At 45.6% G+C, this 17,997-nt stretch overlaps 1 protein-coding gene across 1 annotated transcript in view; it reads left to right on the top strand.

Moving 5' to 3' along the window:
* RAD21 (RAD21 cohesin complex component) overlaps positions 1-17,997 on the top strand; it is a 205,049-nt gene that overhangs the window by 129,409 nt on the left and 57,643 nt on the right. Inside the window, exons 9-10 of the mRNA XM_069220648.1 lie at positions 11,937-12,160; positions 12,624-12,804. Of these exons, the coding sequence (XP_069076749.1) occupies positions 11,937-12,160; positions 12,624-12,804 (405 nt within the window). The remainder of the gene's footprint in view (positions 1-11,936; positions 12,161-12,623; positions 12,805-17,997) is intronic.

Genomic DNA, 17,997 nt, shown 5'->3' with positions numbered 1-17,997 from the left:
CTTACAATGCACTCCTTCAGCTCAAGTGGCTTACACAATAAGAACGACAAATGGGAACCTTTTTTCCATTTAGTAAGCATAGTATTTTTCACTGTTACATTGGTTGCCTACTTCCATGGGGAATTTGAATTTATCACAGTTAATAAGAGCGCCTTTGAACCAATCTGCAGGGGTTTTCTAAAAAATTTAACTGGCGAGTGTGTTATAAGCATTAACTATACAAGAAATTTAGAAATACAGGAGCATACAGTGATGAGAACCAGTCTTCACTTTATCTCAAAAGTAGTATCACAATTGATTGTTGTCACACATAGCAAATGTCTCCATAAATTTATAGTATTGCAGTCTCATGTCTCTGTGGATACATACGTGAGAAATATCCTCCACAGGTAGTTAATAGCACTACATGTCACACACAGTATGTGATTCCACAGTAGTTTTGTCCTGTAAAAGAACAGTTTTGCAGCTTGATTCTCTCCTAGAATCACAAGTATCGTTCCCTCATTCCTAAGTATTTCATATATAAATGACTTGAATAAGGCACAAAGTCTAAAAATGGTGACTGTACTGGGACATTCTAGTCTTAAACGTTACATAATGAGTCGTAGGGACTCCTACATTTGATGCCCTAGGTTAAAAACTTTTAAATAACAGGGATATTTCCAGACTCAAACACTGCATGGCAGAGTAATCGTCCTTCATGTGAATGTATGATGTGTGAAGATAGGGGTAGGTGGAGAATCTTTGAAAGGAGATAAATGCATAGCCTGACTGTGATCTGACCAACAGGCATGCTGGTGAGTGTTGCAACAGGAGCCACATTTCTGCCGATGAGTTAGCTGGGTGTGGTGGGAGACAAAAATCATAGGTCACCAAGAGATCCAACAAGAGTCTACATTATCCAAAACAGAGCTTTTTGAAGACATTGACCTGAACAGATTAAGTCCCTGTAATAGAACTAAAGCCAGTCTGCAGTGGGTCAAGGGGCTCTGAATTCCTGAGAAAAGAAAGGAGTAAGGAAACCATGTGTTCGATGGGATCTGTCGCTGTAGATACACATGTTCTGCATAGCTCGCCATCTGGTGTTGGGTCGGAGTGTTACAAGTTGTTTTTCTTCGAAGAAGTCTTTCGAGTCACGGGACCGAGTGACTCCTCCTTCTGTCTCCATTGCGCATGGGCGTCGACTCCATTTTCGATTGTTTTCTTTCCGCCATCGGGTTCGGACGTGTTCCTGTCGCTCCGAGTTTCGGAACGGAAAGTTAGTAGATTTCGGAAGATTTTCATCGGTATTGTTGCATTCGGGGTCGGCGTAGTTAGATTCAACACCGCATCGAAGATCGACGCGCTCTGGTGCCCTTCGGGGTACTTTTCGATCCCCCGTCGGGGCCTGGTCGGCCCGACCGCATGTCCAACACCGCCGATGGAACGGACCCCGTTCCGTTTTTGTCCCAAATGCCACAACAAATACCCGTATACAGACCAACATTTGGTCTGTAACCTGTGCCTGTCACCTGAGCACAGTGAGGAGACTTGCGAAGCCTGTCGCGCGTTCCGGTCCCGAAAGACACTCCGTGACCGTCGAGCCAGGAGACTTCAGATGGCGTCCACGCCGACAGCGCACCGAGAGTTTGAGGAACAAGAGGAAGAAGAAACCTTTTCAATCCACGAATCGGACTCCGAGGAATTCGACGATCAAAGAACCGTGAGTAAGACGTCGAAAACAACACATAAGAAAAGTGACAAGGCCCAGGGGACGCCACTGCCACCAGGCCATGGCTCCACCCATAAGTTCGGTGACCGACCATCGGCACCGAAAAAGGCCCAAACAGTGCCGAGATCGTCCGACTCCGGTCGAGACACCGGCACGCAGCCTTCTCGGGATCGAGAAAGTGCTGGAGAGAAGCAACGACACAGAGATAGCGGTGTAGAAACGGCTCGGCGCCGAGACAGCGGCACCGACGAAGATCGACGCCGAGAGGTTTCGACTCTAAAAAAGAAAAAAGCCACCTCGGAGCCGAAAAAAGATACAGGCAGGGTTTCGGTGCCGAAACAACCCGTAACCGACCCAGGTCCAGGCTCTTATACAGAGGAGCAATCACTGTCCTCTCAGATGCGAAAGCATAGGTTTGAGGAAGAGCTGCAATCCACCGAAGTGGACCATACGCAAAAACGTATTTTCATACAGCAGGGAACAGGGAAAATAAGTACCCTTCCTACTATTAGGAGAAGGAGGAGACTGGAGTTTCAAACAGACCAGGCGCCACAAACAAAGATGGTGAAAAAGGTGACTCCGCCACCCTCTCCTCCCCCTGTAATTAACGTCTCACCGACGCAAACTCCGTCACATTCCCCGGCTCACACCACCATGAGCCAAGGTGACCAAGATCAAGACGCTTGGGACTTATATGACGCCCCAGTGTCGGACAACAGTCCGGAGGCATATCCAACAAAGCACTCACCACCTGAAGACAGCACAGCATATTCTCAAGTGGTGGCTAGAGCAGCACAATTCCACAACGTAAACCTCCACTCAGAACAAGTCGAGGATTACTTTTTATTCAACACCCTCTCCTCCACCCACAGCTCCTACCAAAGCCTGCCTATGCTGCCAGGTATGCTTCGGCACGCAAAGGAAATCTTCAAGGAGCCGGTCAAAAGTAGGGCAATAACGCCAAGGGTGGAAAAGAAATATAAAGCACCTCCTACAGACCCTGTTTTCATCACCACACAGCTGCCACCAGATTCCGTCGTAGTGGGAGCAGCTCGGAAAAGAGCCAACTCCCACACATCTGGGGACGCACCACCCCCAGATAAAGAGAGCCGCAAGTTCGATGCAGCTGGGAAAAGGGTCGCAGTACAAGCTGCAAACCAGTGGCGCATCGCTAACTCTCAAGCACTACTTGCGCGCTATGACAGAGCCCATTGGGATGAGATGCAACACCTCATCGAGCATCTACCCAAGGAACTTCAAAAAAGGGCAAAGCAGGTGGTTGAGGAAGGACAGAACATATCAAATAACCAGATACGATCTTCTATGGACGCAGCAGACACAGCTGCAAGAACAATTAATACATCTGTGACCATTAGAAGGCACGCATGGCTAAGAACGTCTGGGTTCAAACCAGAGATACAGCAGGCAGTGCTCAATATGCCATTCAACGAAAAACAACTGTTCGGACCAGAAGTGGACACGTCAATCGAAAAACTTAAAAAAGACACTGACACTGCTAAAGCCATGGGCGCACTCTACTCCCCGCAGAGCAGAGGAACCTACAGCACCTTCCGCAAGACACCCTTTAGAGGGGGGTTTCGGGGTCAGGCCACACAAGCCAGCACCTCGCAGGCAACACCGTCCAGCTACCAGGGACAGTACAGGGGAGGCTTTCGGGGCCAATACAGAGGAGGGCAATTCCCTAGGAATAGAGGAAAATTTCAAAGCCCCAAAACCCCTACAACCAAGCAGTGACTCAGATGTCACTCACCCCCTCCACACAACACCAGTGGGGGGAAGAATAGGTCATTATTACAAAGCATGGGAGGAAATAACTACAGACACTTGGGTCTTAGCAATTATCCAACATGGTTATTGCATAGAATTCCTACAATTCCCTCCAAACATACCACCAAAAGCACAGAAATTGTCAAAACAACATTCCGACCTTCTGGAAATAGAAGTTCAAGCCCTATTGCAAAAGAATGCAATCGAATTAGTACCAAACACACAAACAAACAAACACAGGAGTCTATTCACTGTACTTCTTAATACCAAAAAAGGACAAAACACTGAGACCAATCCTAGACCTCAGAATACTAAACACCTACATCAAATCAGACCACTTTCACATGGTCACGCTACAAGAGGTGTTACCATTGCTAAAACTACAGGACTACATGACAACCTTAGACCTCAAAGACGCGTATTTCCATATACCAATACATCCATCTCACAGAAAATACCTACGGTTCGTATTCAAAGGAATACATTACCAATTCAAAGTATTGCCTTTTGGTTTAACAACCGCACCAAGAGTCTTTACAAAATGTCTAGCAGTAGTGGCTGCACACATCAGAAGGCAGCAAATACATGTATTCCCGTATCTAGACGATTGGCTAATCAAAACCAATTCACTAACAAAGTGCTTACAACACACAAATCAAATCATACAAACCCTCTACAAACTAGGTTTCACGGTCAACTTTGCAAAATCCAACATTTTGCCGTGCAAAATACAACAATACCTGGGAGCCATAATAGACACAATAAAGGGAGTAGCCACTCCAAGTCCACAAAGAATTCAAAATTTCAACAAGATCATACAACGCATGTATCCAACACAAACAATACAAGCAAAGATGATATTACAACTCCTAGGCATGATGTCTTCATGCATAGTGTAGGAAGTTGGCTCTGTATGTGCTATTTCAAAGTAAGGAATAGCATGCACAGAGTCCAAGGGTTCCCCTTAGAGGTAAAATAGTGGTAAAAAGAGATAATACTAATGCTCTATTTTGTGGTAGTGTGGTCGAGCAGTAGGCTTATCCAAGGAGTAGTGTTAAGCATTTGTTTTACATACACATAGACAATAAATGAGGTACACACACTCAGAGACAAATCCAGCCAATAGGTTTTGTTATAGAAAAATATCTTTTCTTAGTTTATTTTAAGAACCACAGGTTCAAATTTAACATGCAATATCTTGTTTGAAAGGTATTGCAGGTAAGTACATTAGGAACTTTGAATCATTTCAATTGCATGTATACTTCAAGTTATTCACAAATAGCTATTTAAAAAGTGGACACTTAGTGCAATTTTCACAGTTCCTGGGGGGAGGTAAGTTTTGGTTAGTTTTACCAGGTAAGTAAGACACTTACAGGGTTCAGTTCTTGGTCCAAGGTAGCCCACAGTTGGGGGTTCAGAGCAACCCCAAAGTTACCACACCAGCAGCTCAGGGCCGGTCAGGTGCAGAGTTCAAAGTGGTGCCCAAAACGCATAGGCTCCAATGGAGAGAAGGGGGTGCCCCGGTTCCGGTCTGCTTGCAGGTAAGTACCCGCGTCTTCGGAGGGCAGACCAGGGGGGTTTTGTAGGGCACCGGGGGGGACACAAGCCCACACAGGAATTTCACCCTCAGCGGCGCGGGGGCGGCCGGGTGCAGTGTTAGAACAAGCGTCGGGTTCGCAATGGAAGTCAATGAGAGATCAAGGGATCTCTTCAGCGCTGCAGGCAGGCAAGGGGGGGCTTCCTCGGGGAAACCTCCACTTGGGCAAGGGAGAGGGACTCCTGGGGGTCACTTCTGCAGTGAAAGTCCGGTCCTTCAGGTCCTGGGGGCTGCGGGTGCAGGGTCTTTTCCAGGCGTCGGGACTTAGGTTTCAGAGAGTCGCGGTCAGGGGAAGCCTCGGGATTCCCTCTGCAGGCGGCGCTGTGGGGACTCAGGGGGGACAGGTTTTGGTACTCAGTCGTATAGTCGTCCGGGGGTCCTCCCTGAGGTGTTGGTTCTCCACCAGCCGAGTCGGGGTCGCCGGGTGCAGTGTTGCAAGTCTCACGCTTCTTGTGGGGAGTTGCAGGGTTCTTTAAAGCTGCTTCTTGAAACAAAGTTGCAGTCTTTTTGGAGCAGGTCCGCTGTCCTCGGGAGTTTCTTGTCGTTGTCGAAGCAGGGCAGTCCTCAGAGGAGTCAGAGGTCGCTGGTCCCTTTGGAAGGCGTCGCTGGAGCAGAGTTCTTTGGAAGGCAGGAGACAGGCCGGTGAGTTTCTGGAGCCAAGGCAGTTGTTGTCTTCTGGTCTTCCTCTGCAGGGGTTTTCAGCTGGGCAGTCCTTCTTCTTGTTGTTGCAGGAATCTACTTTTCTAGGGTTCAGGGTAGCCCTTAAATACTAAATTTAAGGGCGTGTTTAGGTCTGGGGGGTTAGTAGCCAATGGCTACTAGCCCTGAGGGTGGGTACACCCTCTTTGTGCCTCCTCCCAAGGGGAGGGGGTCACAATCCTAACCCTATTGGGGGAATCCTCCATCTGCAAGATGGAGGATTTCTAAAAGTTAGTCACCTCAGCTCAGGACACCTTAGGGGCTGTCCTGACTGGCCAGTGACTCCTCCTTGTTGCTTTCTTTGTTCCCTCCAGCCTTGCCGCCAAAAGTGGGGGCCGTGGCCGGAGGGGGCGGGCAACTCCACTAAGCTGGAGTTCCCTGCTGGGCTGTGACAAAGGGGTGAGCCTTTGAGGCTCACCGCCAGGTGTTACAGCTCCTGCCTGGGGGAGGTGTTAGCATCTCCACCCAGTGCAGGCTTTGTTACTGGCCTCAGAGTGACAAAGGCACTCTCCCCATGGGGCCAGCATCATGTCTCGGTTTGTGGCAGGCTGCTAAAACTAGTCAGCCTACACAGATAGTCGGTTAAGTTTCAGGGGGCACCTCTAAGGTGCCCTCTGGGGTGTATTTTGCAATAAAATGTACACTGGCATCAGTGTGCATTTATTGTGCTGAGAAGTTTGATACCAAACTTCCCAGTTTTCAGTGTAGCCATTATGGTGCTGTGGAGTTCGTGTTTGACAAACTCCCAGACCATATACTCTTATGGCTACCCTGCACTTACAATGTCTAAGGTTTTGTTTAGACACTGTAGGGGTACCATGCTCATGCACTGGTACCCTCACCTATGGTATAGTGCACCCTGCCTTAGGGCTGTAAGGCCTGCTAGAGGGGTGACTGACCTATACTTGCATAGGCAGTGAGAGGCTGGCATGGCACCCTGAGGGGAGTGCCATGTGGACTTACTCAGTTTGTTCTCACTAGCACACACAAGCTGGCAAGCAGTGTGTCTGTGCTGAGTGAGAGGTCTCCAGGGTGGCATAAGACATGCTGCAGCCCTTAGAGACCTTCCTTGGCATCAGGGCCCTTGGTACTAGAAGTACCAGTTACAAGGGACTTATCTGGATGCCAGGGTCTGTTAATTGTGGATACAAAAGTACAGGTTAGGGAAAGAACACTGGTGCTGGGGCCTGGTTAGCAGGCCTCAGCACACTTTCAATTGTAAACATAGCATCAGCAAAGGCAAAAAGTCAGGGGGCAACCATGCCAAGGAGGCATTTCCTTACACATAGCCATTGTCCCGAACGCAAGACTACACATGAGGCCCTTACAACAGTGCCTAGCATCACAATGGTCACAAGCACAGGGTCACCTTCTAGATCTGGTGTTGATAGACCGCCAAACTTACCTCTCGCTTCTATGGTGGAACAGTATAAATTTAAACAAAGGGCGGCCATTCCAAGACCCAGTGCCACAATACGTAATAACAGATGCTTCCATGACAGGGTGGGGAGCACACCTCGATCAACACAGCGTACAAGGACAATGGAACGTACATCAAACAAAACTGCATATAAATCACCTAGAAATGCTAGCAATTTTTCACGCATTGCGGGCTTTCCAACCAATTATAACTCACAAATACATTCTTGTCAAAACAGACAACATGACAACTATGTATTATCTAAACAAACAGGGGGGGACACACTCAACGCAGTTGAGTCTTCTAGCACAGAAAATATGGCGATGGGCAATTCACAACCACATTCGCCTAATAGCGCAGTTTATTCCAGGGATCCAGAATCAACTTGCAGACAATCTCTCTCGAGATCACCAACAAGTCCACGAATGGGAAATTCACCCCCAAGTTCTAAACACTTACTTCAGACTCTGGGGAACACCTCAAATAGACTTGTTTGCAACAAGAGAGAACACAAAATGCCAAAACTTCGCATCCAGATACCCACACAGGCAGTCCCAAGGCAATGCCCTATGGATGAACTGGTCCGGGATATTTGCCTACGCTTTTCCTCCTCTCCTTCCTTATCTGGTAAACAAATTGAGTCAAAACAAACTCAAACTCATTTTAATAGCACCAACTTGGGCAAGGCAACCCTGGTACACAACACTGCTAGACCTATCAGTAGTACCCCACATCAAATTGCCCAACAGGCCGGATCTGTTAACACAACACAACCAACAGATCAGACATCCAGATCCAGCATCGCTGAATCTAGCAATCTGGCTCCTGAAATCCTAGAATTTGGACACTTACAACTTACCCAAGAATGTATGGAAGTCATAAAGCAAGCCAGAAGGCCGTCCACTAGGCACTGCTATGCAAGTAAATGGAAGAGGTTTGTCTGCTACTGCCATCATAATCAGATCCAACCTATACACGCAACTCCAAAGGATGTAGTGGGTTACTTGCTTCACTTACAGAAATCTAGCCTAGCCTTCTCTTCCATTAAAATACACCTTGCGGCAATATCTGCATACCTGCAGACTACCTATTCAACTTCCCTATATAGGATACCAGTCATTAAAGCATTCATGGAAGGGCTTAAAAGAATTATACCACCAAGAACACCACCTGTTCCTTCATGGAACTTAAATGTTGTCTTAACAAGACTCATGGGTCCACCTTTTGAACCCATGCACTCTTGTGAAATACAGTTCCTCACCTGGAAGGTTGCATTTCTCATCGCCATTACATCTCTAAGAAGAGTAAGCGAAATTCAGGCGTTTACAATACAAGAACCTTTTATGCAACTACACAAAAATAAAGTCGTCCTAAGGACCAATCCTACATTTTTACCAAAGGTTATTTCACCGTTCCACCTAAATCAAACAGTGGAACTACCAGTGTTCTTCCCACAGCCAGATTCCGTAGCTGAGAGGGCACTACATACATTAGATGTCAAAAGAGCATTAATGTACTACATTGACAGAACGAAAAACATCAGAAAGACTAAACAACTATTTATTGCATTCCAAAAACCTCATGCAGGAAACCCAATATCAAAACAAGGTATAGCCAGATGGATAGTTAAATGCATCCAAATCTGCTACCTTAAAGCAAAACGACAACTGCCCATTACACCAAGGGCACACTCAACCAGAAAAAAAGGTGCTACCATGGCCTTTCTAGGAAACATCCCAATGCAAGAAATATGTAAGGCAGCCACATGGTCTACGCCACACACGTTCACCAAGCACTACTGTGTAGACGTGCTATCCGCACAGCAAGCCACAGTAGGTCAAGCCGTGTTAAGAACGTTATTTCAAACCACTTCCATTCCTACAGGCTGAACCACCGCTTTTGGGGAGATAACTGCTTACTAGTCTATGCAGAACATGTGTATCTACAGCGACAGATGCCATCGAACTGAAAATGTCACTTACCCAGTGTACATCTGTTCGTGGCATCAGTCGCTGGAGATTCACATGTGCCCACCCACCTCCCCGGGAGCCTGTAGCAATTCGGAAGTTAGCTTCAACTTTGTATATTTGTGTATATATATTATTTTATCCTTAAATAGGTACATACTTAGTCACTCCATTGCATGGGCACTATTACTACAACACAACTCCTACCTCACCCTCTGCGGGGGAAACAATCGAAGATGGAGTCGACGCCCATGCGCAATGGAGACAGAAGGAGGAGTCACTCGGTCCGTGACTCGAAAGACTTCTTCGAAGAAAAACAACTTGTAACACTCCGACCCAACACCAGATGGCGAGCTATGCAGAACATGTGAATCTCCAGCGACTGATGCCACGAACAGATGTACACTGGGTAAGTGACATTTTCATTTTAAAAGCAAAAGGGTGTTTAAGATGGAAGTTGTTCAGGTCTGAGTTATCACATAAGTTCTCAAGGCGGTTTCAGAGTAAGAGTAGAAAAGGAAGAGCAAAACATAGTGGTTGAAGACCAGATTTCATTATTCTATGGATCTTTAGAGAAATATTGGTAACAACTGAAGGAGCAGGTAAGACAATGGATGCATGTAATTAGAAACACAATTCGCTCCAAAGAAGTGCCAGATACCCTCAAATGTAGAGAAGAAATCATGACCGTGACTGAGTTCAACTGACCGATTGATCAAAGTGTAGCATTAAGTAAGATGAGGCCTTTAACTGTACCATAATCCTCATTAATTATATTGCTGGCTTAGTCAGTGCATGATTTGCAGTAGATGACCTGAACAAATGCGAGTTTGTTTCAGGGTGGTGGTGTAAGTAGCATAGGCCACAGGACCATAATGAAGGTGCCAAAGACATTCCAGAATTTTACAGTTAGATGCCCACTGTGGGGTAGAGTGTGTGTAAGGCAGACCGGTTATGGTGAGAGCTGCACAATAGAAGATCAAGATGGCGATTAAAGATTTAAACTTGTAAGTACCAAATATGTCTGTTTGAGAGCAACTTTTGCCAGGGCATAAGTTAATATGCGGAAGTCAATTATGAACGGCTACTGTTAGAGGTGGAAGGATGAGGAAAATGGGGGGGGGTCATGACCTCTGGTCGAATGAGTTGTAGAGAGTAGCTTGAAAGCTAAAACCAATAAGAGCAGGAGAACGGGAAATCCAGACGATGAAATGTGAAATGCAGAAGAAATAAGATGCAAGTGATTAACCATGTGGGTAAGTATGTGACACAACGCTTCAGCTCATAAGTTAAAATCCCCAGGCCCAGGATGAAGCAGTATTGCCATCATGCGTAATAAAAAAAGACGATCGAGGAGAGACTGGAATTAGTGAGATGCCCAGAAAAGCAAGAAAGCAAGTAACAAAAGATAGGATGGCGTGCTATCTGCTTGATGTCTTGTGAAGCCATGTTTTTGTCAGGAACTTAATACCTAGTGTCTGGTCTTTAATAAGAGCCATTACTTCAAAACTATAGGGAGCAAAAGAACATAGAGTATAGAGTTAGTATGATATAAGTATAATGGTGGATAAGAAGGGAGACATGACAGACCAGGGTCATGTGAAGTTAGGAGGCTGTGAGTGCATATAGTGTGACTTTGTCATCAAGCCAGAAGGCTGAAGCGAAAACACTTTAATTTGCTGTAGGTTAGCAGATGTGGCTGTTTTGGGGGCGAACAGGCAAAGTTGCTAAGTTTGTATAATGAACGTGTTTGCTCACACTGGACCCAACTCTGTGCTCCTATTGGCATGCAGCTGTGCTGTCTAAAACACGTTCAATTCTGAATTTCTAAGTTAGTGCACTAGCAGCAGGTAGCACAGCCCAAAAATGCAACTTTCTTGCCTTTTGCCAGTTATGACGTCTGAGTTAGGAAAAAGGATTAAACATTAAGCATTGTGGAAGAAAGAAGAAAGCAGTGCCAGTGATTTGACCATTGGATAGGAAATACATGTAAATAAAATGGGAAAAATATTGTAAAGAAATAAGTACCCGAAGCAGAGCAAAAGGAGTATTGGTAAAAACCAATAGGTCTGCCATGGGTAGCTGGCCTTTTCTCTTTGTGTGCTTGCTTTGTTGTGGTTTGTGCTAAAGTTTGTTTGGGAAGGTGTTGGACCCTCATCAGTATACAAAAACATTAGCTAAAAGCAAAAGGATTATTCTCAAAAAGCACACATCTGCATAGTAGTCCCTGGCACTTAGGGGAACCTCTTGCGCGTAAATGTGCTCCTTGTAAAATGGTTGAAAGCAGTCTGTCACAGTAAAGTTAACAGTAGATTAAGTGGGTTTGTCCACTGACCCATCCTTTAGAGGACTTGTTGAAAGCACCTGCAAGTATTAGTCATAAAATTAGTAAAATCAAAAGGTGTAGGCTAATGCCACACCTAAACAAAGATGTAAAATAATCAGGGCAGATATGGCTAATCCCCAATATCAAGGAAAGAAAAAGGAGGCAAAAATAAAAGGTGGCACACCTTTTAGAAGTCTGGGTTAGTTTACAAGGCATGTGAATGACACTAGTTCTGATTCCTCTAACATTCTGTCCCTTGTTAAACCAAGCAAAGAATAGAAACAAACTAATGCACAGCATTAAAACCTACAACCAGTCTCAAGGTACACATGTTGTTGCTGGTGTAAAGCATAATTTTTGCAACTGATTTTTCAGTGTAATGGGGTTTAGATGTTTGATATTTCCAGTAATGTTTGTTCTCCTTTTAGTAAAAGAAACAAAAGCAAAACGAAAGAGGAAGCTAATTGTGGACAGTGTAAAGGAATTGGACAGCAAGACTATCCGTGCCCAACTAAGTGATTACTCTGATATTGTTACCACCTTGGACCTGGCACCACCTACAAAGAAACTAATGATGTGGAAGGAGACTGGTGGTGTTGAAAAGCTGTTCTCTCTGCCTGCTCAGCCATTATGGAATTGTAGACTGTTGAAGGTAAAGTAACAATGAGCTGTTAATCTTTGGCCAGTAAATGGTGTAAATCGAGGGCAACTGACTGATCATAAACTGAGGGTCATCCAGAAGTCAAGCATGTGTTTTGTTCAGCCACATTAATGTGTCCCCATGCAACTTGATTTGACAATCCATTTTGAAATATTTATTTAGATGCTTACAAACCAACAAAGAGACTTATAGTCCCCTTGGATATCTAGTCCTGTATCAGATGTTAATTCAAATAACCATCCACATAGTTCAATTTTGAGATGGAAGTTTTCTAAATCTGTTAATTCAAATGACCACTGTTTCTGCTGTTTAAGTCAAGTGAGAGGAATCTGCCTTGAATATTCTTTGTAGGGAATGTAATGTTTCATTACAGTTGGTTTTATTGATAATTCAGTGTCTTGCTAGCGCTTTTTAGTGGCTTGTTACGTAATTGAAATATGTGTACTCTTTATAGCTGTTCACCCGTTGCCTCACACCGGTGGTGCCAGATGAACTTAGGAAGAGAAGGAAAGGGGGTGAAGCTGACAATCTGGATGAATTTTTAAAAGAATTTGAAAATCCAGAGGTTCCCAGAGAAGAACAGCAACCACCCCAGCAACAGTCTCAGCTTCCACAACAACCACGCGATATCATTGGTCTGTTGAACCTTTACCAATTATCATTTGGCAGTGTAATGTGGTCTTTGAAAAAAACAAAAAACTTTGTTTATGATTCTTTAATGCGTATGTTTTTTAATTTGTAAAAAGAAAAAACTTAATTCCTAAGGTACTACCCTATTAAGTTGATTTAGTCTCTGGCTGCCATCCGTTGAGAAACTGATTTTTATTGGTCTTTACGCAGTCTTCAATTCATGAAAGTAGCACCCATGCACAGATCAGAAAACACATGGCCATTTGATATTTTCAGTGTCCTCTTTAGTGCATGCTACAAAACACATTGACTCTTCTGTGGGAAAATATAATAATTTGCGGGAAGAGTTGAACTTGTAATGATCTATGAACACCTCTAAGGTGCCCTCTGGGGTGTATGTTACAATAAAATGTACACTGGCATCAGTGTGCATTTATTGTGCTGAGAAGTTTGATACCAAACTTCCCAGTTTTCAGTGTAGCCATTATGGTGCTGTGGAGTTCGTGCATGAGACTCCCAGACCATATACTCTTATGGCTACCCTGCACTTACAATGTCTAAGATTTTGCTTAGACACTGTAGGGGCACAGTGCTCATGCACTGGTGCCCTCACCTATGGTATAGTGCACCCTGCCTTAGGGCTGTAAGGCCTGCGAGAGGGGTGACTTATCTATACTGCATAGGCAGTGTGAGGTTGGCATGGCACCCTGAGGGGAGTGCCATGTCGACTTACTCGTTGTGTCCTCACCAGCACACACGAGCTGGCAAGCAGTGTGTCTGTGCTGAGTGAGGGGTCCCCAGGGTGGCATAAGACATGCTGCATCCCTTAGAGACCTTCCCTGGCATCAGGGCCCTTGGTACCAGGGGTACCAGTTACAAGGGACTTACCTGGAGGCCAGGGTGTGCTAATTGTGGAAACAAAAGTACAGGTTAGGGAAAGAACACTGGTGCTGGTGCTGGGGCCTGGTTAGCAGGCCTCCGCACACTTTCAAATCAAAACTTAGCATCAGCAAAGGCAAAAAGTCAGGGGGTAACCATGCCAAGGAGGCATTTCCTTACAGTGGCATTTTCCAACAATCTAAAATCCAACTCTACCAAAAGATGTATTTTTAAATTGTGAATTCAGGGACCCCAAACTCCAGATCTTGATCTGCTCTCAATGGAAAACTGTGCTTAAAAGATAACTAAAGACAACCTCCTTGTTGACCGATGGGAGAGATGGGCAGTGAAATACTGCCAGATTCGGTTTCCACTATCAGGACATGTAAAACACGCCAATACTTGTCCCACCTTTAACATACACTGCACCTAGCCTATGGAGCCACCTACATTAGGGGTGCCTTACATGCCCAAGTAGGGAAGACTTGGGCCTGGCAAATGGGTGCACTTGCCAGGTCAACACGACAGTTTAAAACTGCACACACAGACACTACAATGGCAGGTCTGAAACATGTTTCCAGGGCTACCTATGTGGGTGGCACGATTAGTGCTGCAGGCCCACTAGTAGCTTTTGATTTACAGGCTCTGGGCACACATGGTGCACTATACAAGGGACTTACCAGTAAATCAAATGCCAATCATGGATAACCAATCATAATCACGATTTACACAGGAAGCACTTGCACTTTAGCTTTGGTCAGCAGTACCAAAAACGAAATCCAGCACAGTGTAAAAAAAAAAAAAAAATGCAGGAAGCAGAGGCAAAAAGACTGGGGAAACCACGCCAAAAATGCTAGTCTAACAGTCTCACTGTAAGGAAATGAGCCTCTTTGTATGGTCACCCCTAGGTTTTTTGACTGATGTTCCTAGTTTTTCAACTGAGAGTTCACTGAGACCTGCTAACTAGACTTCACTGCCAGTGCCCTGACCCTAAAATGTGAATGTTACGTTGACTATACTCAGTTGGCATAGGCTAGCTTACCTAAGTCCCTAGTATATGGTACCTAGGGCCAGTAAGTTAGTCCTTCCCCAAGGATTGTAGCCTTGGTTATGCCACCCTTTGAGTGAAAAGAGTAGGAGTCTCCAAGTCTGCCATTGCAAATTGGAAGGGGAACTTCAAACTGCTAGTCTGACTTTGCCATAGCTTCTGAATGGAGAAGTGCACTGTCACGCGTAAGTCACCCATATGGCCAGGGTGCATAATAGTTCATGAGCAGAACAGTTTGTGTTCTGCTCATGAAATATTTTTGTTCTGTTTTTACATATTTTGACAGTAAAAACCTGAAACTGTTTTCACTGTGGAAAAACTTGGTTGCCCTGTAGGCAAGTGCATGATTACGTGCTAAACCCTCACTTGTGCTAACTCCTGAACGATGTGACCAAAGTTGGTACTCCAAGGTATCGAAAAAGTCATTACTTTAAGACCGGCTTGGTTCTCAAGTAAAAATTAATGTAACAAGATACAGTGTGCAACTTATACAAAGTTGCTTCTTTGTTGCCTTTAGACTCCTGTGCCCTCAACGTTTACACATGGAACCTAAACCTGAGACCTCTTTCTGCCCTAATGAGGATTTGTGCTAACAGCTCCCAGGGACAGAGACAATGGGAGCTTGCTTGGGAGAGTGGTGTTCAGCTCTCCACCAGTCACTGCCATGCGTGACCAGGAACTGATGCAGTTTTGTAAGTTTGTTGAGCTAGGGAGTGTCCTCTGAGTGCAGCTGGGACTGCCAAAGGACAAGTTATCAACTTAAAAAGGATTAGCCTGTGACCCCGATCCTCGGTGACTGGACTTCTGCCAGCACTGACAGGACGAGGAAGACATAAACCCTGTGTCCAGGGCCCCCTCATCACCTCTGTGAACCAAGGAGTCAGTGCAGGAAGACCCCCGTCTATCAAATCCTGGATTATCTTCAAGGAATCCTGTATCCTCAGCATCAGAACCACTTCCATAGGAATCCACTGATTGAGGATAAAGTGACAAACTGCAGGAAGACTACTGCTTCTGGGGGCCTAACTGTTTCTGACGGCCTTGCTTGGGCACCTTGACTGGCTCCCTGCTGGATCTGGTCATCCCAAGTAAAACTCACCCACTGCATTACAACCTCCCCAACTTTTTGCTCAAAAAGTTTCAAAAGGTCAGTTGTTAAATTTGCCAGAGCTTGTCACATTGAGTCAAATGCTTTGATTCATTGTGGCATCTGAAAATACTTAAAAATACAATTTTACAACAAGGTGTGGGAATTCCTTGGTGCCTTATCTGGTTCTTCTGCAATTGTTTTGGTGCTATTTAAGCTCTTTACCCTTGTTCCTTTGTGTAAGCCTTGCTGCTCAGAGCCACAGCTACCCATGTTTGAGCTGAAGGTTTGGCAGACAAAACAAGGGTCGTAAAGGAGTTGGTGATTGTACTCCTCAGTGAGGTTTCACAACACCATCACGTAATTCACCCCATTTCCTCACACTTACCAATAGGTTTTCCAATTCATTATGCCTCCAGAGGACCGTTAATCTGGTTCTTACATTATTGTTTTGCCTTTTGAACCTTTACATATTTTCCATTTGCAACTGCTTACTTTTCAAGTCGGGTTTCTGTTTGCCATTACATGGCCTAGATCTTCATTCCTGAGAAGTTGGTCCTTACAACCAGTGCTGCTTTCCTGCCCAATGTGGTCACACCCTTTCACTTAAGGCAAGCTATGTACCTCCATGTACCACTAATGAGGAAAGGCTCCGCAGGTTGGACATTAAGAGTGCAGCAAGTTTTTATACTGAAAGTACCAATGATTTCAGGCTTGATTAACTTATCTTCAGCTACATTAGCAAGATGAAGGGTAAAGATATTTGTAGGAAGTTGGCTCTGTATATACGATCTCAAAGTGAGAGATGGTGTTCACAGATTCAAAGGGTTCCCCTTAGAGGTTGATAGTGGCAAAATCAGATAATTCTAATGCTCTATTTTGTGGCAGTGTGGTCGAGCAGTGCAGGCTTATCAGAGGGTAGTGTTAAGCATTTGTTGTACACTCACAGTCAATACATGAGGAACACACACTCAGACTTAACTCCAGGCCAATAGTTTTTATATAGAAATATATATTTTCTTTCATTTTAGAATCACAAGATTTTAAGTAAATACATAAAATGCAAGGTACTCCACACACGTAAGTAAGGAACTTTGAATTAAAGCAGTAGTACACACAGTATAGGTTAAAATGGCAATAAGCTATTTTCAAAGTGGACACACTGCAAAAATCAACAGTTCCTGGGGGAGGTAAGTATGATTAAGTTTATGAGGTAAGTAAAGCACTTACAAGTTCAGTTTCAGTTTCCTGGGCATAGGTAGCCCACCGTTGGGGGTTCAAGGCAACCTCAGTCACCGCACCAGCAACACAGGGCCGGTCAGGTGCAGAGGACAAAGGAGGGCCCAAAACACATAGGCGCCTATGGAGAACAGGGGTGCTCCGGTTCCGGTCTGCTGGCAGATAAGTACCCGCGTCCTCGGGGAGCAGACTAGGGGGGTTTTGTAGAGCACTGGGGGGGGACACAAATGAGCACACAACCACCCCCTCAGCGGCGCAGGGGCGGCTGGGTGAAGTGTGCAAAGTTGGCGTCGGGTTTGCTATTCAAAGCAATGGAGAGACCCGCGGGGTCACTTACGCGATGCAGGCAGGGCACAGGGGGCTTTCTCGGGTCAGCCACCGACTGGGCTAGGCAGAGGGCCGCCTGATGGTCACTCCTGCACTGGAGGTTTGTTCCTTTCGGGCCTGGGGGCTGCAGGGGCAATGCTGGGTCCAGGCGTTTGGTTCTTTGTTCCAGGCAGTCGCGGTCAGGGGGAGCCTCTGGATCCTCTCTACAGGCGTTGCTGTGGGGGCACAGGGGGTCGTCTCGGGTTACTCACAAGGTCGCAGTCGCCTGGGAGTCCTCGCTGCAGTGTTGGTTCTCTGAAGCTTGAGCCGGGGGCGTCGGTGCAGAGGGTCAAGTCTCAGGCTTCCGGCAGGAAGAGTGAGTTCTTTAGAAGTTGTTTCAAAGTTGCAAAAATGTTGCTGTAGGTGAACAGTGCCGCTGTTCTCTGAAGTTTCTTGGTCCTTCAGTTTCAGGGCAGTCTTCTGAGTCCTCAGAGGTCTCTGGTCCCTGTCGGATGCATCCCTGTGCAGGTTCTTTGAGTCTGGAGACAGGCCGGAAGGGCTGGGGCCAAGTCAGTTGTCTCCGTCGTCTCTGCAGGGCTTTCAGGTCAGCTGTCCTCCTTTGTGTAGGTTGCAGGAATC

Source organism: Pleurodeles waltl, chromosome 2_2 (assembly GCF_031143425.1).
Source record: "Pleurodeles waltl isolate 20211129_DDA chromosome 2_2, aPleWal1.hap1.20221129, whole genome shotgun sequence".
Taxonomy (NCBI): domain Eukaryota; kingdom Metazoa; phylum Chordata; class Amphibia; order Caudata; family Salamandridae; genus Pleurodeles; species Pleurodeles waltl.
This window is presented reverse-complemented; position numbering and strand designations above follow the sequence as displayed.